At 38.3% G+C, this 27,268-nt stretch overlaps 1 protein-coding gene across 3 annotated transcripts in view; it reads left to right on the top strand.

Moving 5' to 3' along the window:
* The window catches only part of CEP85L (centrosomal protein 85 like), a 219,340-nt gene that overhangs the window by 40,293 nt on the left and 151,779 nt on the right, over window positions 1–27,268 (top strand). For 2 of the 3 annotated variants that reach the window (XM_058307329.2, XM_058307335.2), the window contains exon 1: window positions 12,258–12,729. In XM_058307329.2, the coding sequence (XP_058163312.1) occupies window positions 12,615–12,729 (115 nt within the window). In that variant the 5' untranslated portion in view covers window positions 12,258–12,614. Of the gene's footprint in view, window positions 1–11,080; window positions 11,190–12,257; window positions 12,730–27,268 lie in introns of those variants that run through there. The other variant, XM_058307330.2, reaches the window with a different exon arrangement.

Genomic DNA, 27,268 nt, shown 5'->3' with positions numbered 1-27,268 from the left:
ACGCCAGGAAGTAGAAAAAAATAGCCGAGAGTCTCAGGCTCTGTATGGGGCAATAACCTTAAGAGCCAGTATTAAGTTGTTACTTGGCACCACACTGGAACATTCCTTACCTTTCCACCAAAACGTAAATAGATGTTTGTTACACAAGCTGTCTTTGGGGAGAGAAGAAATTGATGCGATGCATTGTAGTATTAGGTGAGATGGCACAGAAAAAGGGAAAGCAAACACAAGGGGACATTTAGAGGAGAGGATTTGGCTTCTGAGTGGAAAAAACAGCCTGTGAGACAAAGAAGAGAAACCTGGAGATGTGAAAAGAAAGGCAGATTTCTCACCGTGTGCGTGATATAAGCGAGCACTTTTCTTTTAGACTAATTTGAAAGGGTAAACAAACAAACAAAACCCAAAAAACAACAGTAAAAAACTGGAGTCTGCTGAAGGACCTGAGCACTCTGGCATTTGAGTTATACATTCAGGATACACAACAGGATTCTTATAACAATTAGAGTTAACGGATGAAAACTCCTAGGACAAAGCAATCATTCGATAAATGATAACTATCATCATTCATCCTCTTGGTTCATATATTATTCAAGGAATATTTATCTAATCCAAGGAAGCTGGACAAAGAGCAGCTGCTGCATGGGGGAGGCAGTGATGCATGCAGGCTCCTGTTCACCCTACCCCAGGCAGAGACTTACCTGAACATCCCTTCTCCTCGCTTTTTCCTCCCTCTCCCCGACTTTCACACCCCTCGCCTTTGTTTTCCACAGAAACTCAGCTCCTAAAGGGACAAACTGGCTTTAGGGCTTGTGCCCTCAGGGAACACAGGCAGGCTTGTGTGATAAGGAGAGGTTTTCCTAAATTGGTGGTATATACCTTAGAGAATGCCCCTAGTGGAAAGTTTTAAAATAATTTCATTAATCAACTAATTTAAGGCATTAGTGACAAGCAGTGTTCTAGAACCTCGAAGCTATTTTACCAGTACGTGACTACAGGGATTGAGAGCCAGAGCACAAGAATAGGTAAGGGCTTTGTTTTCCCAAGATGTAGTCATTGAGATTATTTTTAGATGAATGATTTAGAGCCAGACACACGACTCATAATTATGTTGCTATCATTTTGCAACCAGTTGTTTTATGGAATTGATTCAATGGTGACGACTTTGAAATTGCCACAGTTTCTAGAAAAAAAAAACCCGAACACTTAGAAGATTAAAATTGAAAACATCCCATGACACAGAGCAGTTTCCTGAGAATATGGCACGCCTTTGTGCTTTGGTAGCCTGCATGCCCCATTCCCTCAGGCCCTCTCCTAGTCTCTAGCTCTCAGCCACTACCAATTGTTGAAAGCCCCCTGATAGGCCCTCCTTCCAGAAGCTCTTCTGAAGTCCCCAACCTTGATGGCTCTCCCCAACCTCTGAGCTGCTGCCAGCTTGATGTACTGGATAACCTGTCTTGGAATTCCTCATCCTTCACCTTGAATTTTACTGGATTATCATATGTGTCTCATTATTTCCAAAGTTAGATTTCTACTACATAGTAATTTTACATTACAAAACAATATGGCAGGCCAATATTATAAAAATTTGGAAGAGAGAGGAAAGTAAAACATGCATAATCTCATCATCCTTATGAAAATTCTGTACTCATTACCACTTCAGGTGTGTCTTGCTAAAAATTTTTCTATACTCATTTTTTCATTGATTTAATTCTAGTGGATATTCAATTTCACATTCTAACTTTTTTCAATGAATATGATACATGCATTACTCAAATTGCTATATAGTCTTCATAAAAATTATCTTTAAAGGCTGCATATCAACTTTTTTATTGTTGAAATTTTAGTTATATTCCACTACTATAAATAACACTGAAGTTGACATCTTTGATGAATATAGTTTTTTTCAGTGTGTTTCTGTGTGTATATGGATGTATGATTTGATTTTTCTCCATTAGAATAGCATCCCAAAAGAAAAATTACTGAACCAAAGAGTATGATTATTTTTATGGTTTTAGATACATAATGCCAAGTTGGTTTCCAAAAGATTTGTATCATTTATATCACAAGAAGTGTGAGAAGGTCATTTTTCCAAATTATTTTCTTAATGATTTAAACTTCATATAACAAAATAGGAGGACATTAGTTCTCTAATTTTTACCATGAATTTCAAGCATACTGAAAAGTATGGAGAAAAAAATATATAATACATGGCTTTGATTTATCAGATCTTACCTGATGTTCATATTTTCATTAGTTTTCTTTTTAAAGATTTATTTATTTACTTATCTCCCACCCCACCCCTGGCCCATTGCCTGTTTTCTGTGTTCATTTGCTTATTCTTCCGTTTCTGCTTATATTCTCATTAGACAGCTCCGAGAACCGATCCTGGGACCTTCTGGAGTGGGAGAGAGGTAATCATTCTGTCTCACCACCTCAGCTCCCTGATCTGCTGTGTCTTTTATTGTCTCTCCTCTGTGTCTCTTTTTGTAGTGTTATCTTGCTGCTCTAGCTCTCTGTGAAGGCCAGCGCTCCACGTGGGCCAACTTGCAACACAGACCAGCTTGCCTTCACCAGGAGGCCTTGGGTATTGAACCCTTGACCTCCTCTTTGATAGATGGGAGCCCAATTGCTTGAGTCACATCAGCTTCCCTCATTAGTTTTTTTAAGAAGAAAAATACTACATATACAGTTGAAGTCTTTGCATACCCCCTTCGCAATCCACTCCCCTCTCACCCTTCCTCTATAGATATAACTGGAATTTGACGTTTATCATTCCTTTGAATTCTCATTTCCAAATATTTTAAACATTGAATCTTTGATACTAATGAAGTTAAACTTTTTCCATAACATAGCTAATGTTAAAGCACCCAGATTCTAGAGCCAAATAGAACTAGCTTTAAATCTCTGCTCTACCACTTGCTAACTATGTCTCCTTGGACCTCTCTGTGTCTCAATTTGGTCATCTATAAAATGGAGATAATAATAGTTCCTACTCTATTCCTAATCAATTTGTTTTGAAGATTAAATGGGAAAGTGCATGCAAAAATTTGGCACAGTGCTAGGCACACAATAATATTTTTTATTATTACTCTAGTTTCCATTGTGAATTATTTGTCCCTTGTCCTTCTTAAGATATTCCTAAAACTTGTGATACACTTTACCAGATATGATAATATTTACTCCTTACACAGACTTTATGAGGTAGGGCTGCAAGGATCCCATTTGATAAATGAAGAACTTGAGCCCGAGAGGTTGAGCAGCTTGTGGTCCATAACCAGCAGGGCGCAGAACTAAAGCCAATCCCTGGTGCCTGGTGCCAGAACCTCACACTTTGCCCTTCTAGGCTGCAACCCCTCCCTCTGAAACTTAAGAAGTTGTTATATGACCCCATATTGTTGGCCTGTGAGGTACTTTACTTCTGTTCTTTAACACAGTCATAGATAGATCCCAGTTTCTCTGTAAATGATTTCCTTACCTATTTTTTTCTGAAAGTTCTATATAAAATGTTTATTACTTCTAATAAAACCAAATAAAAGCTTAAGCTGAACAAATAATGTTGCCAATAATAAGTAATTATAATAATATAACTTAAGTTGTCAGAGATTTAGGCTTGATATTAATTTTTTGTAATAAGACAAAGTTCTTAAGCAATTTCTGCCTCCAAATTTCAGTCCATTGGTGTATTAATCCTAAACATTTTAACTAAAATAACTCCATAATGATCCTGGATATTTATTAGTAGATAACTGGAGTAGGATTAAAATTTCATGATTCACAAAAATTTAATTTCAAATGAAAGGCAATAATAATTCTTATCAAAATATATTACATGTATAAATCATATTTCATGATACCTTATTTTTTTACAGTTTACCAATAAAAGGTACCCTGGATACAGGTATTGTAATCTATTCTTGCATGCATTAATAGGACTCATGGATAGTTTTGTTAACAAATCGTAAACTAGAAGACAACTTTAAGATGACATTTTATTATATTTAATAAACTATATTTTTAAAGAGGTTTTAGATTACAGAGAAGTTACACTGAAAATATAAGCAATTCCCATATACCCTCTCCCCGTCCCACATCTTCCCTTATTAATAACATCTTACAATAGTGTAGTACATTTGTTACAATCGATGAATAAATATTTAAACATTGCTACCAACAAAGGTCTATAGTTTACATTTTGGTTTACACTTAATTCCAATGCCCAAAAAATGCTCTATATTCCACATGTTATTCCGTCCCTTCCCTCCCAACCTCTGGTAACCACTTTCTTTATACTTAAGAAAACCAGGTTCAGAGAACCCCAGAGAGGTGGGAGTTAATGAGGCCATTGCAAACTACATTACAAAGCCCCCGGTGGGCTAGAATAAGAGACCATCCATGGCAAGTGCAGCAGCAAAGAGTATCTCACGATTTAGAAACAGCATGAGTGATGGACACATGAACATGCTGAAAATAAATACTGAAATATTTTGAAAAGACTGCTATAGATCCCACAAGCCTAAATCCAGTTTTGGTTTTATTCCAGTAGGAGAGTAATCTGGTTCTTTTTTTCTCTAGAAATACAGGTAAGTGACAATATGGGGTTACTAGGAGTCTATAAAAATCATCACTTTTTAGAAAGGACATTGCTGTCCCTTACCTGGCAACCTGCCAACTGCACCCAGCTACTCACTCTAGCTATCCTCTTGGGTTGGCCTTTTGCCAGTATCTGAAAAGGGATCAAGGCATCTGAGCTCCACTGTGGCTCTCACTTGAGGTCTCCTTCAACTGACAGCTTTCTCCAGGGAGCTCGCAGTCACCTCAGCAGACAGCCACCTCACAGCCTGTAAAGTTTCCTCTTATCAGAGATTGTATTAGCAGGAGGATGCCCACACACACTAAAACATCTTAAGGAAATTCATCATAACCCCCTGGATAAAGGATAACAGAAAAGACACTCCCTGGTGCGGGCTTCACATGCAGCAGGTAGGTACTTTAGGGGTGAAAACTACCTCTGTCTCAGAAACGCGGAGTTTCACACTCTCATCTACTACCTGCAGCTCATTTCCTCTGAAAAACTGTAGGTAATCTGCTCTAAGAATTGGTATATGGAAAGACAAAAACTCCTGACAACAACAACAACAACTCTTCTATGCTCTCTGCTTTTCTAGAAACAGTTTCAGGCAGTAAAGATTGCAACAGGTTCAGGAGGCAAAGAAATTGAAGGGCCATTTTAGGGCAAGCCAGGGTGGGATTAGTTGTTCCATTCTGCACTGCTCTCCTAAGCCTACATGATCTGAAATTTAGACCTTGGGCTTGAGCCAGAACCAGACAACCAGACTGACCTTCAAGGTTGAGCAAAGAAGGCAGCAGCATTTAGGCAACTACTGCTGCCAAGTCTGTCCATATTGTCATTTCATTCCATTCTCCCCTAATGTTGATCGAATGACCCCAAACTTCCATTAGAGCCACTATAACTTCCTCTTGCTGAAATTCATTTACCTTTTTAAGATTATGAAAATAAGTGCCAGTTTCTAACACTTTCTTCTTGTCTCAGGTGAAAATTGTTATCCTTCAGTTATCACTCTATAAATAGCTTAGGCAATTGGCCAATTTTACTAAGGGTAAAGTTTGCTCCATAACTTCATTAGGAGATTACCTGTAGTGGGGGGGAAAAATACCCAATTAATTAATTAATATAAAGATAAATATAAATTGCATAATGTTTCAATTAGGGAAAGAGTATTTAAATTTATTTTGAATCTTATAAACAATAGCTTTTGAAATTTCTTGTATTTTGGTATTCATAATATATGTATGAGGAGTCTGAATTTAATTATAGATGCTTCATTCATATTTAGTTCATTTCACATTCTCTGTGGTCACTTATGATAATGTATTATATATTCAGATGCCATTTTCATGTTTTTGTTTTGCAGTTCAATAATTGGTGATTCAAAATACATAGCAGATTTTAAAAAAACAAGTCTCAAGTACTATCATTAAAGTATAGATTGCTTATTCTCATAGGTTTTTAAAAACTTTTAAGTCTTACTGGATTGTTCAAAAGTCTGTAAGATGTTATTTTTCTGAATTCAGTTTTAGGTTGTACATTAAAAATGGATTCCCCAAATAAAAAATTACCAAATAGCAGCAAAATTTAAGAATCACTTTGTTTATGGTTTAATGTAGAGAAAAAACACAGCAATTTTAATTAATTTTAATTAATTTAGTCTAGATATGTTGGTATATAAGGTACCCCTATTTCTTTCCAAAACACATTAAAAAAACACATTTTTTAGAATGTGGGACAACTTAAAGTTTGAGATTAAAGTAAAATAGTTAAATATCAACTTATAATATTTATGAATTTACTTGTACACATATATAATTCACATATTTATTAAAGATACAAATTTAGATACAATGCTTTTTCCCACTTTCATATTTCAGATATATTTTTAATAATTACAATGTATTAATAACTGAAACATTTCCAAGTGAACTTTTAAAAGTTTATCTTTTCTTTAAAATGCAGAGCCCTCTTTTTTGAGTCATAATTTATGATTTGGGTTTAAACAAACAAACAAACAAACAAACAAATATCACCTTAGATAATATATGTATTTACAACCAGAAAATTCAAATACTATAAGGGGTTATTGTAAAAAGTAAACCAATCTTTCATACACCTGTCCCTATTTTAGTTTTCTTACTCAGAACTTCAATAAATATTAACTAGATGAATGTTTTCTATACTTTCCCCTTTCTGTTTTTAATATGTATTACATTTACAATCAGAAAAAAGTAAGAAATTAGTTCCTTCATATACTTGAAAATTTTTCCTAGACTTGTGTTTGGTTTTCTGAATATACTATACCTGTTAAAATTCTAGGCCTCTGTTGCAATTTTAGCAAAGGGGCCCATTCCTTAAATTATTCCAGATCGCTCTAGAGATTGTCTTAATGATGTTAACAGTTATTTAAATCCCTCCAGAGAACCCTATGCTCCTTCGTTTAAGCTATACGCTGAAAATTCTTTGGAAAGGAAATTTACCAAAGTTAACAATAAGAGTATAGTGAATTGAATTCTCTTTGACCATTGGCTACTACCTAGAGGTGAAGTAGCTATTATGAAAACTGTCTTAATATTTTAAAATTATTTGAGTAGTGAAGTTGTAAGCAAGTGATTACAGTTAAATAAGTAATTATAATCCTGTTGGCCTCCTCAATGAGTTCAGTACACTTCAAAAGTTTGTAATTTGCTCCTAAAAGTACTTTGAATAGTGGCAAACTTTTCCAATTGGAGGAGACGCTGCCGGGACCAACCTGGTCAGGAGTTACTGAGGAGCTTATGCCCAAGAGGTGTTTTGAGTCTGCATATACCTGATGTTCCTTTCAATCCTGCCTTCCTCTGCCACTGTTCTAAGTGTAAGGCACTGATTTTTGTATCCTCTTGCACAGCTTCAGTCCCATGTTGCTATTTTCCCCCTTCTTAGTATCTATTCTTGGTTTACCACCCTCTCTCAAAAAACATTTTCACCATGTTCTGTAGTACCTCCATTTTACTGTTTAAAAGAAATATTTAAGATGTTTAAACAAACATACAAAAACCTAACTCCTTTATATTTTGTGTTTCACAGATGGTATCAGTTGGGGTCTATAGGGAAGCAGATGCTAAAATGGAATTAGGAGCACCAGAGGTTTATTGGAGGGTAATAAGCGTGGGAAAGATAGAAGGGGAAGGAAGCAGACTAGAAAGGAAAGGCTCAGACCAATATGCAGGACGAGGTCTTAGTCAACCCAACAGAGAGCTCCAGAGCAAAGACCAACTATTAGAAGGATTCTGCATTGGACGGAAATGGCCATGCCCCACTATGCCTGCTGTGCTGAGTCATTGGCTGGAGATACCCAGGAAAATCATGGCATCCTCTCAAAAGCTGAAGCAGATTCTGAAGGTGCTAATAGCTGGAGGTTGTCAGAGAACTGCACTCCTTGCAGCTGAATAGCAAGGCTTTTTTTCTTGAATCTTAAACTCTAACATTCTACTTTTTGACTCTAACTTATCTTTCAAACTTTCACTCCTTTCTTTTCATTATATTTGGTCTATGATTTAATGTAAAACTTTCAATCTTATTCCCTCCACCTTCTCTCAGCATTTTAGCCCTCTCTTGATTTTATTGCCTTCTCTAGATAGGCTAGATCCAGTTCCCCATCACTTCATCCATTCTTCAGTCAGTATCCTTAAATTCTTTGCTCCCCTTTCCTTTCTAAGTGTCTACATTGCAAAACACCTGCTCGTCTATCTGCCTTCTTTATTCTTCTAATCAAAGGGCTGCTCCATGATGTAGTGGTTTCATTTCTTACTTATTTTGTCAGTGACTTTTGCAACCCAACTCGGGAGCCAAAGGTACAGGCGGGAATCAGTAACCAAGGACATGAGATGAGGTGTCCTTGCCCTGTTGCACTGACCTCACCATCCTGCTACCTCTCCCTAGTCTTCTTTCCTCTATTTTGGTGGCACTGGGCAGGACAATAAACCCAGTGGCTAAGCATTCATCCAAATGGGGAGTTCAGGGAATAGAAGCTAGAAAGAAGGTTTCTATGAATTTGGCCCCAAATAATTTGATAAATATTTATCAAGGGTGCATTATTTTACCATAATCCTTGGATTAATTGATAAGCTATCAATCAGTACTTTACTCCATTCTGATACATGTTTATAAATCATCATCTATAACTATATCTGGCCTATACTGAGGCAATTTCTTCTTGGTGAGGTATATAGCAGAGTTCCTTTTCTCGACTGATTATATTAAGAATACAGAATGTACACATGTACTCTTCCAAATACTTTACAAATATTAACTCATTTAAACCCTATAACAATCCCACGAGGTAAGTACTATTATAATTCCTAAATTATACATGAGCAAACTGAGGTACAGGCAAGTCAGGAACCTATTTGTCTTCTAATCATCTTTGTATAGTTGAATTGTACCTACAAGGAATCCAATAAAGATTTTCAAATCTATTTTCAAAAATAAGATTGCTTTGGTTTTTTTTTTCATTATTATAAATTATTTTTTGGGGATTACAACCCATAACAAATTGGGTAAATTGTCATTTTTGTGCTCTAGAAGAGGTTGTATATCATGGGAATTATCTGGTCCTTGGAATTTTTTTTAGAATTTATTAATAAACCTGTTTCTATCTAGTGGCAATTGTTCTTTAGGAACTGTTTCAATTGCTATCAATTGGCTCAATTTATGTACTTATTTATGTTCATTTTATAGTTTGTATTTTTGTAAAACAAATTGTTCTCTCAACATTTCCCTATATTATGCACAGGATTTTCTTTAGCTTTAAAATATCACTTTATCCATTTTTATATCCCTCTTTTCAGATTTGTGGTTGTTTTTCTGCCTGATCTAATAAATTTATGCATGAAAAATACATGTATGATACTTAACTTATTTCAGAGATTTATAACCAAAGAATTTAAGATTTACAAATGTCACATTTCAAATTGAGTTTAATATAGTTTGGTACTAAATATAGTGTTTTAAGTGTTATTTTCCTCTTTTATCTACATTCTAGTTTTTAGTCTTAAAAAATCCCCTCCCAAGACATTTTCTAAATTTCACTTGAGTAGCCATAATCATACATAAACATACACTAGACACTCTTTCTTTTTTTATAAATTTCTCTCCCCTTCCCCCGCCCCCATTGCCTGCTCTTTGTGTCCATTCACTGTGAGTTCTTCTGTGTCTGCTTGTATTCTTGTCAGTGGCACAGGGAATCTCTTTTTGTTGCTTCATCTTGCTGCATCAGCTCTCCGTGTGTGGCGCCTCTTCTGGACAGGCTGCATTTTTTTCGCATGGGGCAGCTCTCCTTATGGGGTGCACTCCTTGCGCGTGGGGCTCACCTACATGGGAGACTCCCCTGTGTCGCACAGCACTCTGTGCACATCAGCACTGTGCATGGGCCAGCTCACCACATGGGTCAGAAGGCCCTGGGTTTGAACCCTGGACCTCCCATGTGGTAGGGGGATGCTCTGTTGGTTGAGCCAAATCCACTTTCCCACATGAGACACTATTTTCATTACTTGTATTATCTCTGCTCAATAGAATAAGATACTAAAGATAAACAAGAAACGTCTTTGCTTGTTAGATTCTCCTTGTGACTTATACATATTATCACAACAAAACAAAAATATGCCAATTTACAACATTCGGTTTACTGGTGGTTAGGTAGAATGGCTCTCAATTGTGTGCTATGATAAATTTTAATCATTCTGAGAACCATGGATACTTGGGTGTCCCATGGATGTGAGGGAAATCACAATTCAATATGTACTTGGAATTCATGTGATTAAAAGAATCAATGGTGATGAACTATTTCATATATTTATGTAATATTCTTAGTATTTCAGTTATTTTAATTGCATTAGCTCTCTATCCTCCCAAGTTTAATTTAGTAGGAACACAAACATTTTATAGTACCAACTTCCAAAATAGCAACATTTATTTACTATTTGCTTTTATTCTGTAATAAGTATTGAGATATTCTATTTAGCCTCTGCTTCACATGTCTTTTTTTGGTGTGTAGTGGCATGCCCTTCGGGCTGATAAAAACATGTAGAAAACCCGAGGAAATGATTTTGTTTAACTGATATTTAGAATTGAGTGGAAATTGGCAGTTTGGAAATAAGTATATTTCAAACTCAGAAAAGACCAAGATATGTCTGTAACACTTCACACATTTCCTAATGTGAAACTATGGTGATAAAATCATGAAAAAAGTATAATTTGATATCATGTTATAGTGTCTCATAATTCTCTTTTTGGAATTTACTTTTAGTTTTCATCAACCTATTCTATTCAAGTGTCATTTTAATTTTAATTTTTAAAAAATTTTTAGGAGGTACCTGGATGGAACCCAGGACCTCTTTACATGGGAGCCAGGGACTCAACCACTTGAGCTACATCGGCTCCCCAAGTGTCATTTAAAGGCAGCTTGTGCACATTTAAATCAGAAAAGGGAACCAATTACATTCTTTGCTGTTTGTCACTTTTTATTATCAGAAACACTTGACTCTTGGCCAACATCTCATGATTTGGAGAAATAATTGGAACTCTACGGGAGAGAGATTAAATGTAAACCCGCAATCAGATAAATTACGACACAGATGTGGTAAGTGATAAATTATATAGTGAATGTTCTGGGAGCCCAGCAGAGGGGAAAATATACCCTACATATAACTCAACCTGTCAAAGTTTTAAACAGTATTTCCCAATTTCAGTGCCTTTAAGAAAAAAGACCAAAGAGGCCTTTTGTTAGCAAACTTCAAAGCAGGCAAAAGAACCCCCCCCCCCCTCCGTCTCAAAGCCCTGCGAAGACAGGGATTTGCTTTTTACTTTACCTTTGATCTATTTGTTTAGCGCAGAGCCTGCCAGCTACCGAGGTGCTGGACTAATATTAAATGAACTATTTTGTATCTAAATGCCATTGAGAAGATTGACAATTTAGGGATGCTGCACCCTTTTGTTCTTCATCAGGATGTCTACTCCTGCTCTTGAGGTGAAGGGTGGTGGAGGGTGTGGAACTGACCAGGCCAAGGCAAGACTTGTAAAGTGCAGGGGGTGAGGAGGAAAACAGTCCCATTACATACTTTGGTCCCATTTTGACTCCTTTGTGGTTGCTGGGCTACTAGATTAAAGTAGGACAATTCCCTAAACCCTCCTGGTTCTGATTATAAACGGGCCCTTTCGCCTTCTCTACTTTTTCCCGCATATCATATTTTGGTACCGGTTCTCCTCACCCCCGCCGCCATTATTAAGTTTTGAGGAAAATGACCTGTGTTCTACCCCCCACCCCGACCCCCGCCCGGGCTTATAAACGATATTAGGGGAATGGATAATGACGATCTTAATCCCAATCCCAGTCCTTGGTGAGGCTGGAGGCGCTCCCCGGTCATCGTCTTTATTTCCTGCAGCTGAGATGTGGGGACAAGGGTGCCCAGGAGGGCAGGAGGGATTACCCTGGGGAGTTGGGGAAAGCAAGAGAGCTTCCCGGGCCCAGCTACCGCCCCTTTCTCATCACACGGGGCTCCAGGATGAGGAAGAAGGGTTTAGATTAGTGGGCCCAACCCGCCTATCGGCCGCTAGCACCGCCAAACACAGCAACAGCGCCCACCGGCGCCAGGTCCCCAGTTCCCGCCCCGCCCGGCGCACGCCTTATGTAAGCGCCCGAAGCCCCGCCCCCGCCAGGCCCCGCCCCCGCCGGGCGCCGGCTCGGGCTCCGGCTCCGGGGACGGAGGGGGCGGAGAGAAGACGCAGCTGCAACTTGGCTGGAGCCTTTGAGCCCGGGCTCGGCCGGGGATCGAGCCGCCAATCGAGCCGTAGCCACCGCGGAGTCGCCACTTCCCCGGCCCGGCCTCAGCCCCGCCGCCGCGGCCATGGCAGTCGCCCCCGCCGCCGCGGCGAATCAGGCCCCTGCGCTCGCCGCCCGTCGCTGAACAACCGTTAAGCCGCCCGCCCGCCGTCCCTGGTGCCGCCGCGGCCCAGGCTCCGTACAAGTTTCCGCCGCGCAAGAAGCCGGAGGAGAAGGCGGGGGAGGATGGACGTGGGGAGTCGGGCGCCCCCGGCCCTCTCGTCCGCGGTGTGGGGGCGCTTCCTGGCCCTGGAGGCCGGCGGCCAGGACAGCCCCGGCGGAGCCCGCAGCTTCTCGGCGGGTAAGCAGCGGGACAGTTCCCCCGGCTGGGCGGGGGTCCCTTCCCTGCTCCAGCCTGGCTTCGCCTGGGCCGCCTCCCCTACCCCGCCGCGCGCCCTCGGCTCTCATTTCCTCACGGCTTCTCTCGGCTGCCGCCGCCGGGGCCCGCGGGCTGACATCTGGCGCGCGGCGGCCCCGGCCCTGTCCGCGCCGCACCTCCGCGTCGGGCTGCTCCGCCTCGGGCCGCAGCCCCGGCTCCAGCCGGCCCGGGCCTCCTCGGGTTAGGCTTTGTTGTCTTTCCTCCTCTCCCTCGCCTGTGGGTTTGTGACCCACCTCGGTGACGGGGCTTGCCTGCGGCTGGCGGAGACGCGGGCGGAAAGGGCGCTGCGACCGTGTTGCGGCGGCGCCGGCGGCGGCTCGGGGCGCACCTCAGAGGGGCGGTGGCTCGGCGCCCGCTGCACCTCTGCGGGGCGCCGGACTCTGTCGGATGTGCCTCGGTCCCCCACGGGCGGCCCTGGCACCGCAGTCATTACTGGAGGGCGCATTTTGGGGCGGGAGGAGGCTGCTGGTGATGTCGCTCTCAGTGACCCCCGAGGGGACTCTAGTCCCTCGTAGAAACCGGGTCGCTATCACCCAGCCACTGGTGGTAGGGGGTTCTGCAAGAGCCGTTGACCTTTGAGCAATGGGAACGTTAATCTATTTGCATCTCCCTAGCCCCTTCAAGAAAAATTAGGGGTTTGTTGCGCTTCTTGTGTTGGGGGTCTGTTTGTATAGGCCAGCCATTTCATGCTTGCATCGCCCAGAAGTTGTGTAGGAACCATCAATTCCTAATAAATCTTCCCCCAATTTTAATGGGATTAAAAAATCAGGCTTGGGTTCCTGTAATAAATTAACGATGATGGTCATTCCAGATATTTTAGCTTTATGTGAGATTTGTCCCCCTTCCAGAAGCTGAAAGTTATATGGACCTTTTATTAAGGAAAAAATACCTTTAATGTACATACACAAAAGTTTTCCTGCAATTTTAGGTGGTTCTGGGACCCCTGTTATGTAATCTTACTCCATAAAGTGACTGGACTGGTGTAACTTAGAGACATTTTTGTTTTTTCAAAGCCATTATTTACCAAAACAAAACAAAACAAAAGCAGAAGCAGCATTAGGAAATGGATTTTTGCTGGTAATATTCTCTGCTATTTAAAAAACTTCAGGCACAAACCCGATTACTAAGAAAATTTCAAATGTGCAATTTTATGGTAGTTTAGAAATTTGTGCTGTGTTTTTTAAGAGAAGTAAATTTTAAAATTCCAGGGTTGGATTTGAAATGATTCTCATAAATTTAGTCCTGCAGCACTTTTAGAAAAAATAGACTTTAATGTAGGTGAGTTTAGTAAAAAAAATATAAGTAGGAAATTATTTTTTTTTTAATGTATACTATTTATCCTAAGAAGAGGAGACAACAGTTCAGAGGTTTGTGATGTTTGCTTGAGTCTTCACAGACCCAGCAATCTAACTTCAGTGAATGAGAAGACATTTCTTTATCTCTAGGGCTTTGAAGGAGTGGTTTCAATTATCTGTACATATCAAAAACCATCTGTAATGTCTTTTGTAACCTAACCTTTTAAAATTTATTTGTAATAGTGGCTTGTATGGAGGTATATGGCTGAAGCATTGTATCCATTTTTCTATTGTTTTCTGTGAAGAAAACATCAGAGTGGAATTTAGAGGGGTCTCTAGTCCTTTGCTATGACATAGAATATAGTGCAAGAAGATACTTTATAAATATTAGCACTTTAAGGAATTTAGACAGTATATCTTTCCAAGAGCATATATTTTATTTCAACTTTGACACTGATAAATCAGGACATGTCTTTTCAATAAAAAATTTTCTCAGCCATCTGCTGAGAGTGGATTTCTTTTTTTACAGTATTAGTGATGTAATTATTATATTTCTAAATCTCTTTGTGAGCAAAGGTACATGTTTAAGATAGTTTATAATTCGTTTTTTAAAGTTATACCTTTGTTGAAAATCTCGAGTGTGGTTTCTTTAGCAAATGAGCAGATGGTGAAGGTCAAGATAATGACCTCTGAACTGATTGATGAGGGGATTTTCTTTTCCTTTCTGAGAATTTGGAGAAAATTTTTATGCTTGAAATATTGTCCAGTATATCTTTTGGCTAATTCTAACGATTACGGATTGTCTGAAAACAAAGGGGAATTAGTCTTCTGATTTGAATTTATCAGCAGTCTTTTTGGTCTGAGGGCCTGTGTGAAGATAGGCATAGTAAGTAAATAACTTATTAAATGAGTTTATCTTAATATATGGGGCTAATTCTCTAGGTGTCTTAAAGTTAGTTTGTTTATACAAAGGGAAAAACCAAGGGCAATTTAGAACCAGCTTTCTACAAAATCAGAGGAAACTTTCTTTTTAAGGAAATAACAGTAAAAGAACAAATGAGAATATTAAGAAGCGTGCTTTGGAAAATTCTGAACTTTTGGCCTTTGCTTTAGGATTTAATTTTGTTTTGGCTTTATCCACATTTTCTCAGCTTTACAGAGTAAATGTTATATATGAAAATAAAGTCAATGTTGTTTTTCTGTATTTCCATGCAAAGATCAATTAATTATAAGCCCTTTTTTACTATTGGCAAGTGATTTTTAAAAGCTAATTTAAAATAGAGCAAATGGTATATGTGTCTTTTATGTGTTTGGTTCAGTGCATTTAAGATTACCCTTTTGTTCAAACTATAGACTAGTTTCAAAATTGAGCGAAGGATGGATGTTTTTCCCTTAGAGTTTGAAGTCTAGTATGACAGAATGATATTTTGACTACTTATTAATACCTAGTGATACTGAATTTTACGTTACTTGATCAGTCATTTAATAGTTTTTAAGTGGGCTAAAACTAAGATGTTAGAGAAAATACTTACTTGAACTGGAGAAATATCATTTGTTCATTGCTTCCCACTTTAAGTCTACCTCTTCTAGTTAATGCATTGCCCTCAGGTGTTTAGTGATGTCATAATTGTAGTGGTAATAACTGGTATGATTACATCAAATAATAAGGCTTTCTATTGTGGTTCTCAATTAGATGGACCTAAAAGTACTATGGTAACAATGAAACATAACTCCTTAGCCTAAACTCAATTGGACATGTTCTTTCATAATAGGCAGTGGGGAGTAGGAGTTCAATCTAACTTGATTAATAATTGGAATTCTTGCCTTGGATGAAGCTGGTAAATTAATCTGAGGCCAAGCAATAAATGGTGAGTTGATAACCTCTTTTGTCATGTTGTAAATGATTTTGTATATTGAGAAAAGCAAAGTTTTACAGAGTCAGGATTTTTCTTACTGGATGAAATGTGTGTATGTGTACTCTGAGAAGATGAATACCTGAAGGCTCCTAGATACATTTTACTGAGTGATAGCTTAATTAGTTCCATTATATTGTGCATTAAAAAATGAATAATGTAATCATCCAGATAGCTTTTAAAGCCACAACATGATATTCATTATTATTACTACTTTAAGGAAAAAGTAGTAATAATTTTAGTAATCTTCTAAAAAGTAGAATTTTTTGTTTAGGCTCACTCTTACATATTAAGAAAGGAAATGAGGGAAGCAGATCTGGCTTAATGGGTAGAGCTTCTGTCTACCATGTAGGGGGTTCAGGGTTTGATACCCAGGGCCTTCTGGCCCATGTGATGAGCTGGCCCACATGGAGTGCTGCCATGGGCAAGGAATGTCATCCCACACAGGGGTGCCCCCGTGCAAGGAGTGACCCCTGTTCAAGGAGTGCAACCCTGTGCAGGAGATCAGACCTCCTAGGAGTGGAACTGCCCACATGGAGAGCTGAGACAGGTAGATGACGCAACAACAACAAAAAGACACAGACAATATGAGATGCAACAAACTAGGGAGCTGAGGTGGAGCAAGAGAATGATTTTCTCTCTCCCACTGTGGAAGGTCCCAGGATGGGTTCCCGGAGCCGCCTAATGAGAATACAACAGACATAGAAGAACACACAGTGGATACACAAAGAGCAGACAACGGAGCAGGGGGTGGGGGGATGGGGGGAGAAATAAGGAAAAAAAAAAAGGAAATGATTAACATAAAAAGGACATTGAATTGCTTTTCATAGTAGTATTTTACTTCTACTTTTTATTTTTCTTTCTTTAAAAATTCATTACTACCTAGCATCGGACCTGGCTCATAATAACTTGGTAAATGTTTGGTCATCCTTTCAAGAAATGTCATTTGTGTGCTAGGCCGTTGTACTAGGCCCAGGGGCTATATTATTTAACAAGATATGGCCCTACTGTTAGGGGGTTTAAGTTCTAGTGGGGAGGAGACAGTAAGTAAACTAATAATGAATTAATTCAGCTAGTGTTCATAGGATGGAGTAAAGGAAACTGGGTGAGATGGTAGAGGATGTGCAGATCTGCTTTGCATAGGCTGATCAGGGAAAGTCTCTCTGAGGAGGTAACATTGAACTGAGAGACCTGAATGATGAAAAGGAGCCAAACACTAGGCGAGGGGAAGAGTGTTTTGGTGGAGGAAACAAACAGCAAAAGCTCAAAGGTAGAAATGAGTTTGTGGAGTTTGAGGAACATCAGAATTCCTGGAGCATGGTGAGGAAAGCCTGATAATGAAAGGAGTTTGAATTATATTTTGTATGTGAGGGGATGGGAGTATGAAACACAGGGGAGATGACTGTTCATTCTTTCATGCTACACATTAAGTGCAGTCTAAGAAGCAGTTCCATGTACTGGGGACACAAAACATTTACTACCTATTTTTGATGCCTACTGATCACTCCAGGCTGTTGTGTGTGTGTGGGGGGTGGGGATGGACAGGAGTAAGAATAGCAGTAGAGTGAGAGATGTGGCTTGGATTAAAGCGACTGCATTGGAGTTGGAGGGAAAAGGATGGATTTGAGATATACCTGAGAAATACAGCAACAGTATGTACTGATGGTTTGAAAGTGGCAAATGAGGGGAAGAGGATCCAAAAATGATGTCTTGGTTTTGGCTTCAGTAATTGTAATGAGCAGTGCTGTCCATTTCCTGAGATGGGGATGATTAGTGAAGGGCAAGTGTGAGGAAGTTAAGTGGGAATTGAGTACTGTTTTGGCCATGGGAAGTTTAAGATACTTTTTCTTGTTGTTGTTGGGTATACAAGTCTAGAGCTCAGTGTGTGGAATCAGGAGTGGAGAATGGAATTTGAAGTGGAAGTAAAACTAGGACTGTGTGGTGTTCAGAACAAAGGAGACTGGAGAAAGGAGTTTTCACCAGTCTCAGGTTTCTAAGAAGACATGAAAGACAAGTCAGAAGAGAATGGATCAACACCACTGGCCAGTTTCAGTGAGACTTTTAAAAATTCTGGTAGGAATTTTTAGAGATTTTCTCTAACCCAGTCAACTCACTTTATTTTATAGGGATTGATATACATAGGTGCTCAATAAATGAATTACTTTCTCCTTACCTCTTTTTGAGCTAGGGTGACCAAATGTCTTGATTTCACTGGCTTTCAGTTTTAAAACTGGGAAAAGTCCTGAGCAAATAGTCCTGGTGTGGGTCTTTGGGGATGCTTAACATTGAATGGTGGTCCAAGGTAGACCAGAGGTGCTGGACTCTGCGCACTGTATCTGAACTTATGTAATTGTTCATATAAATTGCTCCTCCCTTTATTCATTTATTTTTAAAAGATTTATTTATTTTTCTCCCCTTCTCCCCCTCTGTTGTCTGTTCTCTTGTGTCCATTCAGTTTGTGTTCTTCTGTGTCCGCTTGTATTCTTGGCGGCTCTGGGAGTCTATGTCTCTTTTTTTGTTGCCTTGTCTTGCTGTGTCACCTCTCCATGTGTGCAGCTCCATTCCTGGGTGGGCTGTGCTTTTTTCACGTGGTGTGGCTCGCCTTGCGGAGCACTTCTTGCTCGTGGCAACACTGCACGTGGGCCAGCTTACCACACTGGTCAGGAGGTCCTGGGTTCGAACCCTGGACCTCCTCTGTGGTAGGCAGACGCTCTTATCAGTTGAGCCACATCTGCTTCCCTGTGCTCCTCCCTTTAGAATAGCAGATATTCTTAATCAGGTGACCAGGTTTAGTTTCATTTCATATCTAATTAACCCTTTATCTGACCTAAGAATCGACCTCAAAATAGTCAGTTTACTTCCATTTTTGCTTCTCTCTTTTGATAAATTATTTTAAGACTATAATAGTTAGTGCTAAACTAAGTGTTAACAGGATTTTATATTACTTTAAAGATAGTGAACTTGAGCTGAGGAAGTTTGTTTTCTTCTCTTCTTTATATAGTAGATATCTAGTAAATAAAACTTGATTACCTTATGGATGCTACTTTTCAGTACTGAAGTTCAGAGTTCCAAAATGAAGTATAGTTGTTAGTAATCGTTCTAGAAAAGGATGGGATAAAAGATTTGGACTGTATTTCATGTAAAGTTTGAAGTTTTCTAGCAAGTGATTACAGTGCTCTTGTAGAGGCAGGGATTGTGTGTCTGTTGACTATAAAAAATGTTATGTATCTCCTTTCCATGAGTCTTCAAAAACAATTGCTTTGTAGTGCACATTTCTGAAAGCTTTTCTGAAGCTTTCTCATTAATACTGAGTATTCCATCTCATTGCAGGAATAATGTACTGAGAAAATTTGACTAGAAATTAAGTACTTTAAGTTTTGGGGCAGAAAAAACCCAGATATTTATAAATTTTCTCAAAGCTTTATTTTGAAGTATTTTGAAACTGAAAATTTTAAACCCAAATTTTTAGTTTTGACATTTAAATTAAAGTAATCATGAGTGGTACTTATGTTCTTAAGTATCAGGAAAATAGAAGATTATTTGAGGAATAATTAGCCTACTCTATGTCCATAAATAAAAGTAGCATTTTTTAGGTCCAATACCTTTTTTTTTTTTAAAAATGGGAATCCCCTTTATTTATTTATTGTAGGGGGTACCTGGAGTTGAACCTAGGACCTTGTGCATGGGAAGCAGGCACTCAACAACTGAGCTATACCTGCTCTCCTCCAATAGCTTTTTTTAAAAAGATTTATTTTATTTATTTATTTCTCCCCCACTCTCATTGTTTGTGCTCGCTCTCTGCTTTCTGCCCCTGTGTGTTGTGTGCTGTCTGTATCTGCTCGTCCTTGTCTTTATTTATTTTTTTTAGGAGGCACTGGGAACTGATCCCAGAACCTGCATTTGGGGAGGGGTAGGTGCCCATTCGCTTGAACCATCTCTGCTCCCTGCTTGTTGTGTCTCTCGTTGTGTTTCCTCGTGTCATCTTGTTGTGTCATCTTGCTATGCCATCCCATCGCGTCAGCTTGCTATCTTGCTCATCTTTGTTAGGAGGCACCAGGAACCAAACCTGGGACCTCCCGTGTGGTAGGTGGGCACCCAACTGCTGGAACCACATTCTCTTCCCTCCAATAGCTTTTTAATATAGGAAAATTTATTTTGATCAGGGTGTTTATTTTCTTTTGGATGCTGATGATAATCCTTCTTTGTTTTGACATAATTTACTACCAAATAGAATAGCTTCTTTATTTGGTGATAAAATGAAGCTGTTTCATTCTAAGACAAAGGTAAACCCCTTTGGAATACCACTTGGTATACTACTACTCCCTCACATTTTTGGTAGTTTATTAACAACCTCTCATTAGGTTTTTAAAAATTTTTTTATTTTATTTATTTCTCTCCCCTTCCCACCCCATGTCCATTCGCTGTGTGCGCCTCTGCATCCACCCCATTATCGAGCTGCACTGGGAAACTGTGTCTCTTTTTTGTTGTGTCATCTTGCTGTGTCAACCCTCTGTGTGTGCAGCACCACTCCTGGTGGGCTGCGCTTCCCTCACACAGGGTGGCTCTCCCTATGGGGTGCACTCCCTGCACGTGGGGCACCCCTACGCGGGTGACCTTTGCGTGGCATGGCATTCCCTGCGCGTGGCAGCACTGCATGGGCCAGCTCACCACACGGGTCAGGAAACCCCAGGTATCGAACCTTCCGTATGACAGATGGATGCTCTAGCAGTTGAGCCACGTCTGCTTCCCTCAGTAGTTTTTACTGTACTTCATTTTTCAAGTTTATGAACAAATCAAGAGCTTATGAAAGACTAAATTAAATATGTGATCCTCATTTCATATAGCTGCTAAAATACTTTTTAGAATACAGCATTTGGTGGAGCCAGAAGACGTCTCTTTGGCTTGTCCATTCATAAATCAATGGGCAGTAATTTCTTTATAGAGGGAGATCGTGTTTACTGTGTTGGTTGCTGCCCTAACCTCCTTAAATTCATTATTTTATATCATGAATACTTGGATATTTATGGGTTTGAATTCATACTTTTGTTGTAAAAGGCAAACGCCTTATTTATTCATTTAATCATAATGTTTTTCAGGTAATTTTAGCCCTTACCTCAGTCAACCTATGTGAAAACCCTTAGAGTAGAATTGAAAATAAGGAAATTCAAAATCACATCTTAAGAATCTTTCTTAAGCCTTTTGTGGTCATGTTTTTAAAATTATTTGCAGTGGTTAGTGAAAGAGCTTACAAATTTCCTTTTTATATTTAGAAAGCAAAGAACACTAGCTATTGATTGCTTAACATTTGATTTAAATCCTCAAATGCAAGAAAGCTGATTGGATTAAGCTGGATTTTTAATGTAGTTCTTTATTTACAAGCTAGTGTGCTTATATGAATAAGTATACTTACTAACTTGATGCTGCTAACATTACTTTAACTGCTAACCTTATTTTAACTGAGTGGACCCATCTTCCATTTCTGTTCAATAACTTTAATTCCCATTCCTGCCCAGAACTGGAATCTGATCCTATTGGTCTTACCTTTCTTCTCACCTAGAATTTCACCTCTGGTTAGAACCAAATATTTCACATCTAAGCTGACCTTTGGATCTCTCTCTATTTTTAATTTTAATTTTTTAAATTTATTTTTTATGTTTTGTGTTTTTGCTCTCTTTTTTTTTTAAGGAGGTTCCGGGGATCGAACTTGGGACCTCATAGCATGGGAAGCAGGCACTCAACCACTTGAGCTACAGCTGTTTCCTTGACTATTTTTTTTTTTTAAAGATTTACATATTTATTTATTTATCCCCCCCTCCATCTATTCTCTGTGTCTATTTGCTCTGTCTTCTTTGTGCGCTTCTGTTGTTGTCAGCGACATGGAAATCTGTGTTTCTTTTTTTGTTGCGTCATCTTGTGTCAGCTCTCCGTGTGTGTGGCACCATTCCTGGGCAGGTTGCACTTTCTTTCGCGCTGGACGGCTCTCCTTACGGGGCGCACTCCGTGCACAGGGGTCTCCCCTATGCAGGGGACACCCTTGCGTGGCAGGGCACTCCTTGTGCGCATCAGCACTGCATATGGGCCAGCTCCACACGGGTCAAGGAGGCCTGGGGTTTGAATCGTGGACCTCCGGTGTGGTAGACAGACGCCCTAACGACTGGGCCAAGTCCACCGCCTTGACTGTTTTTCTTGATACTTTATGACTGACTCTTCATAAAAGAGGCAGGTATTAAGCAAATGTTTTTTGAGAGTATAGAGACTTACTGAACTCCGTAATTTTTGAACATGCGCAACTAGCAGTAAAAAAATTCAGCCAAATGCTCCCATTATATGTGTACAATATTTATCATATTTTATCAATTTGAAGATGTACTTTAAAAATCTTAATTTTTGATATCTGGACACATCATGTATTGCATGGTGTTATTTAATTGGCACCATTTTCTTTAGTGGTGTTTAAAAATAGTATATTGTAAGTGGGAGAATGGGGTATATTTGAAGAAATGTTAATAAATTATATAGGTAGACCTCTATACCAATGTACATAAGTACATTGTACATAAGTATATATGGAAGTAGAAATTGAAAAAGAAAGGTGAAATAGTAACAATTTACAATATTAATGGTTAAAGTTATTCTTTCTAAGTTTTTAAAATAAGCTATGATAGAATCTGTTTCATCATATTTGAGAATGTTGTTTTGTGCTTTAAATGATTGGACTATTCTGAGGGTTGGTTTTAAGTTTATTTGATTTGAATTGTTTTTAATGGCTGGTTACTGAAAAATATAAGTTCATCAAAAGGCCAGTCCTAACAAGCTTATCCTTGGCTATGCTTACTAAGTCATAATACTGTTGTTTTCAGTCCCATCTACAATGATATTAAAATTTGTTTTAATTTGATTTTTAAAATTCCATCTTTAATGGGCTCAGTTGTCCTTGCAAATTAATTTAAAGGTGATATATTCATATATTTTTATAAAAACAGATTCAAAACCCAGTAAAATTCCTGATATGAAAGATTTTTAAGATAGGTTAAAAAAAAAAGCAGTGAGTTCGTGTATGTGACTCACAATATACCCTCTCTGTCTTGAGTGTTTCTTTTAAAAACCATCATCTTTTTCTTTAATGGGATTAACTAGACATTAATTTTTTAAACAGAAAAGCTAGGTGGCATGCTACTCTTATATCTGATTTGTCATTCTGTTTTTTCCTTGCAAGGTAAATGATGAAGAGTGTGCATAGGGGGCATCAGATTGACCATTTTCTTGTTTGGTTATATTTACATCTTCAGTATTACCTTCAATCTGAAGTTTCTTTGCAGTAATATTTTTAAGCCATTGATCCATTTTGTGAGGGTTAGTTTAGGTAAGACTATGTAATGTAATATGTAAATCTGCTTAACCAGGCACAAACTGCTGTATATTGTAGTACACAGAAATCAAGACCAAGACTGTCACTGTCGAGCCTTCTACATAATAGAACGCTGCCTCTTTCCTCAGTTTACTTCACATATCTGACAAACCAAGTGAGAGTACCAGAGTTAATCTGTATTTAAATATTAGCAAAACCTACTGCATTATTTTTTCTTAAAGATAAATCCAATTTAGACAGAATTTCTAGTGTTTCTCTGTCAGCCCCTCAGTGGATTTACTTATGTATTCCCTGGTCTGCATGTACCCATTTTGTAGATTTTAGACATAGAAAGCTCTTCCAGGTTTAGTACCCTAGAAAAAAGATGTGGGTATCAGCGAAGATGGACGTTGTGTTTTGAAGGGTATATTTAGCTGTAAACATGCTAATGAAAAATAAATATTAGGCAGAGAAGCTGGTGATAATGTGACTATACTTGATTAAAAACGAAAGGAAAAGAGTGAGGTTAACAACTTGGAGGAGTAAGATCGAGTACCTTATGAGGAGTAGAAGAGTATTAAATTATGTGGTTTTTGGCAGATTATTTTTTTTTACTAATTATTAAAGTTATGCTTGTGAAAAATTGACTTAGTAAAGAAAGATTTAAAGTGAAGGTAGTAAGCCTTTCCATCTTCTCCTCATGCCATTCCTCCATCTTCTCCTCATGCCATTCCTCCAACTCTATTTTTTATAGTTTTTGTTATCCTGGGAATTTTCTGTTCATGTAGAGTAATAAAAATACTAACTGCAACATTTATTGGGAGCTTAATCATTTGCTTGGCACTTTTTAAATCAGTACATATTATTTCATTTGAGTATCACAACAAACCCATGAGAGGCAACATCAATGCCACCCCCTCTTTTTATGTATAAAGAAACTGAGGCACAAAGTGGTTAAGTGACTTGCCCCAGGTTTCACTGCTGATAGAGGTGAAAAGAATGTGAACTGTGAATTTCATAGTTCACATTAATTTTCTTTAAGCTGGACTGCTGATTTTATAATTAAAAAGATTGACTATTGGAGGTACACTCGAAATAAGCAGTAATGAAATGAAGTGGAAACTGGAATGAAGAATATAAGTGTTACTGTATTATGTTTCTTCCTTCGTAGGTAAATATTCTTCAGTGTTGTATAGATTGCTTAATGATTGAAATACTTTATTAGTTTTCTAATTAAGTTTTAGAAAAAATGTTTAAAAAATTTCCCTGAATTATTTCTTTATTGGTTCAGTGTTTCATTTAAATAATCTCTTCTTTTTAAAAATCATTTATAATTTAGTAATAAGAATTATGATAACTAATATTTTTAGAGAGTTTAAGAACTGGACACTTTGTTAAATATCCTGTGTGCATAATCTCATTTAATGAAGACATCCCTGTTTAAGTTGGCTTTATTAATATCATCACCTGTTTATGGCTGCTCAGGTCTGATTTAATTTCATGTTAAAGATGAATAAACTGAAGTTCAGGGAGGTTAATATTGTCGCCCTGTAATTATACAACTTACGGCAGCAGAGAGTCTGGATTTGAACCCAGTTCTTCCTGATATATTCACTGTTCACTGTGCTTCATTCATTCTCTCCACTTTAAACAACTCTCCTTCACAGTTTACATTCTAGATAGGTAAATAAGTCCTTTCCTTGAAGTGACTGTATCCAATAGTGTTGGCAATACAGCAGAATTTGATTTTTAGTCAAATAAGCAAAATGGTTCAGGATAATGATATTTCAGATGTATTTATTAGATTGCTGTATGGTGTCCTGTTTGTACTTGTGTATGAGGACATTCTAATTCTTATACACTAAAAACCAAAATAAAAAAAACCCCACATATAAGTGGAGTGGACATAGCCATCCCAGGGTCTACAAGATGGAGGAATATAATATGGATTGGAGTGGACTTGTTGATATTTTACTATAGAGCTGTTATGACTCTAGCAATGGAAGAAATTCTATCATTGATGTGGAGACGGGGGCCATGGGAGTTGCTGATGGCAGGGAGAGGGAGGAAGAGGTGTGATATGGGGCATTTTGGAGACTTGGAGTTGTCCTGGAGGATATTGTAGGGGCAGATGCAGGACACTGTTTATCCTACCATAACCTACTGGATGGACTGGGGGAGAGTGTGAGCTACAATGTAACCTATGGTCCATTCGGTGTGGCATTGCTCCAGGGTGTATTCACCAAATTCAATGAATGTGCCTCACTGATGAAAGGGAATGTTGAATGGGAGGAGCAGGGGTGGGGTTGGAAGTGGGGTATATAGGAACCTCTTGTTTTTTTAACGCAATGTTTTGTGTGATCTATTTATCTTAAAAAATAATAAAATTAAAAACAAAACAAATCCACAAACATATTCAAGGCTTACTGTATTTTAGAAGCATTTTTGCCCATGACCCTCAGCAAATGTGTACTTTGTATTTATTTATTTTTTATTTTTAAGGTACCGGGGCTGGGGATTGAACCCGATAGAACCAGGCACCTGGTATGTGGGAAAATGGCACTCAATCACTGAGTCACATCAGCTCCCCTTGGTTGGCTCTCTTGCCTGTTTGCCCATTGTTTATCTTTTCTTGTTCTTAGGAGGCACTGTAATTGAACCTGGGACTTCCCATGTGGGAAGCAGGTGCTCAACGGCTTGAGCCACATCCACTCCCTATACTTTGTATTTTGACCTAGTACACATAAACATGTTCTCTTATTTATATGTGATATACTTTTCTCCCTATTCATTTCATTCCAGTAAAAACATTTTCAGTATTAGGTTACATGATGAGAAATGCATTTAAAAAAACCCTAAACCTTCAAAAATAGGTCCACACAAACAATCAGCTTTGTACACAGTTATGCCCTGAGGGATAGCTCAAAATACAGGAGGATACTGTATTTTCTTGGCTTTCATGTAACACACATGTTTGGGTGTGCCCAGGGCCCCTTGGGAGAAAGTTTTATTTATATCAATGCTTATAAATAACCCATCAAGGAATAGATTTCAAAATGTAATGTGGGAAATGGAGCAGTTCACCCCTCAAGTCTAGGAGAATAAAGACTTTTAGGGAATTTTTCTTTTATATATAACCTGATTTCTTCTATGTCCTTTTAAACGTATTTTGTCTTTAGAAACAATCATTCTAATATAATTTTTTGTGTGTTTAATGATTATCTGGCTTATTTTCTAAAGATACTCTTAATCCTGCTATTATATTGTCTTACTCTGTAAAATATATTTAATATTGTAACTATAGATTCTTTCAAAAACCCGAGAATGACCTAAAATTTTCTATAGTCCCATCACTGTGCTACAACCATAATTAGCATTTTGACCTAGTTTTAACTTTCTATATTTTATTAAATAATACTCTACATATAACTTTGTAGGCTGCATTTTAGTTTATCAGTATATCAATGACTTTCCTGCATGTTATTCATAGTCTCAGTAAGCATTAAAAAAAATAATGTTTTAATCACATATTACATTGATAATTTACATAACGCCTAGCAAGGGGGGATTTTCCCAATATTTAGTATTATAACTCTGTTACTTTTTCCATATTTGGGATACTTAAGTAGCTTCCCAGAGTAAGCTATTAAGATGATGAATATTTTGAAATGCTATAATGGCATTTTGTTGAGTTTTTGAAAATCAGTGTACAAGGTTGGTAGGTTTTCAAATATCATATACTTATGGACTATAACTTTTTTTTTCTCTAGGGGAAGAATGGTAACTTGTTTTATTTGGTGGGTTTTCTGGCTACTGATACTATAATATAAAATTTTTTCTATGTGGTTTAATGTTCTATTTCATTTTTTGTGACTTTTTTTGTCTTTTGACCTGTTGGAGACTGA

This window comes from Dasypus novemcinctus, chromosome 11 (assembly GCF_030445035.2).
Source record: "Dasypus novemcinctus isolate mDasNov1 chromosome 11, mDasNov1.1.hap2, whole genome shotgun sequence".
NCBI classification, from domain to species: Eukaryota; Metazoa; Chordata; class Mammalia; order Cingulata; family Dasypodidae; genus Dasypus; species Dasypus novemcinctus.
The sequence above is the reverse complement of the archived record's forward strand: the minus strand, read 5'-3'. Positions and strand labels throughout refer to the sequence as shown.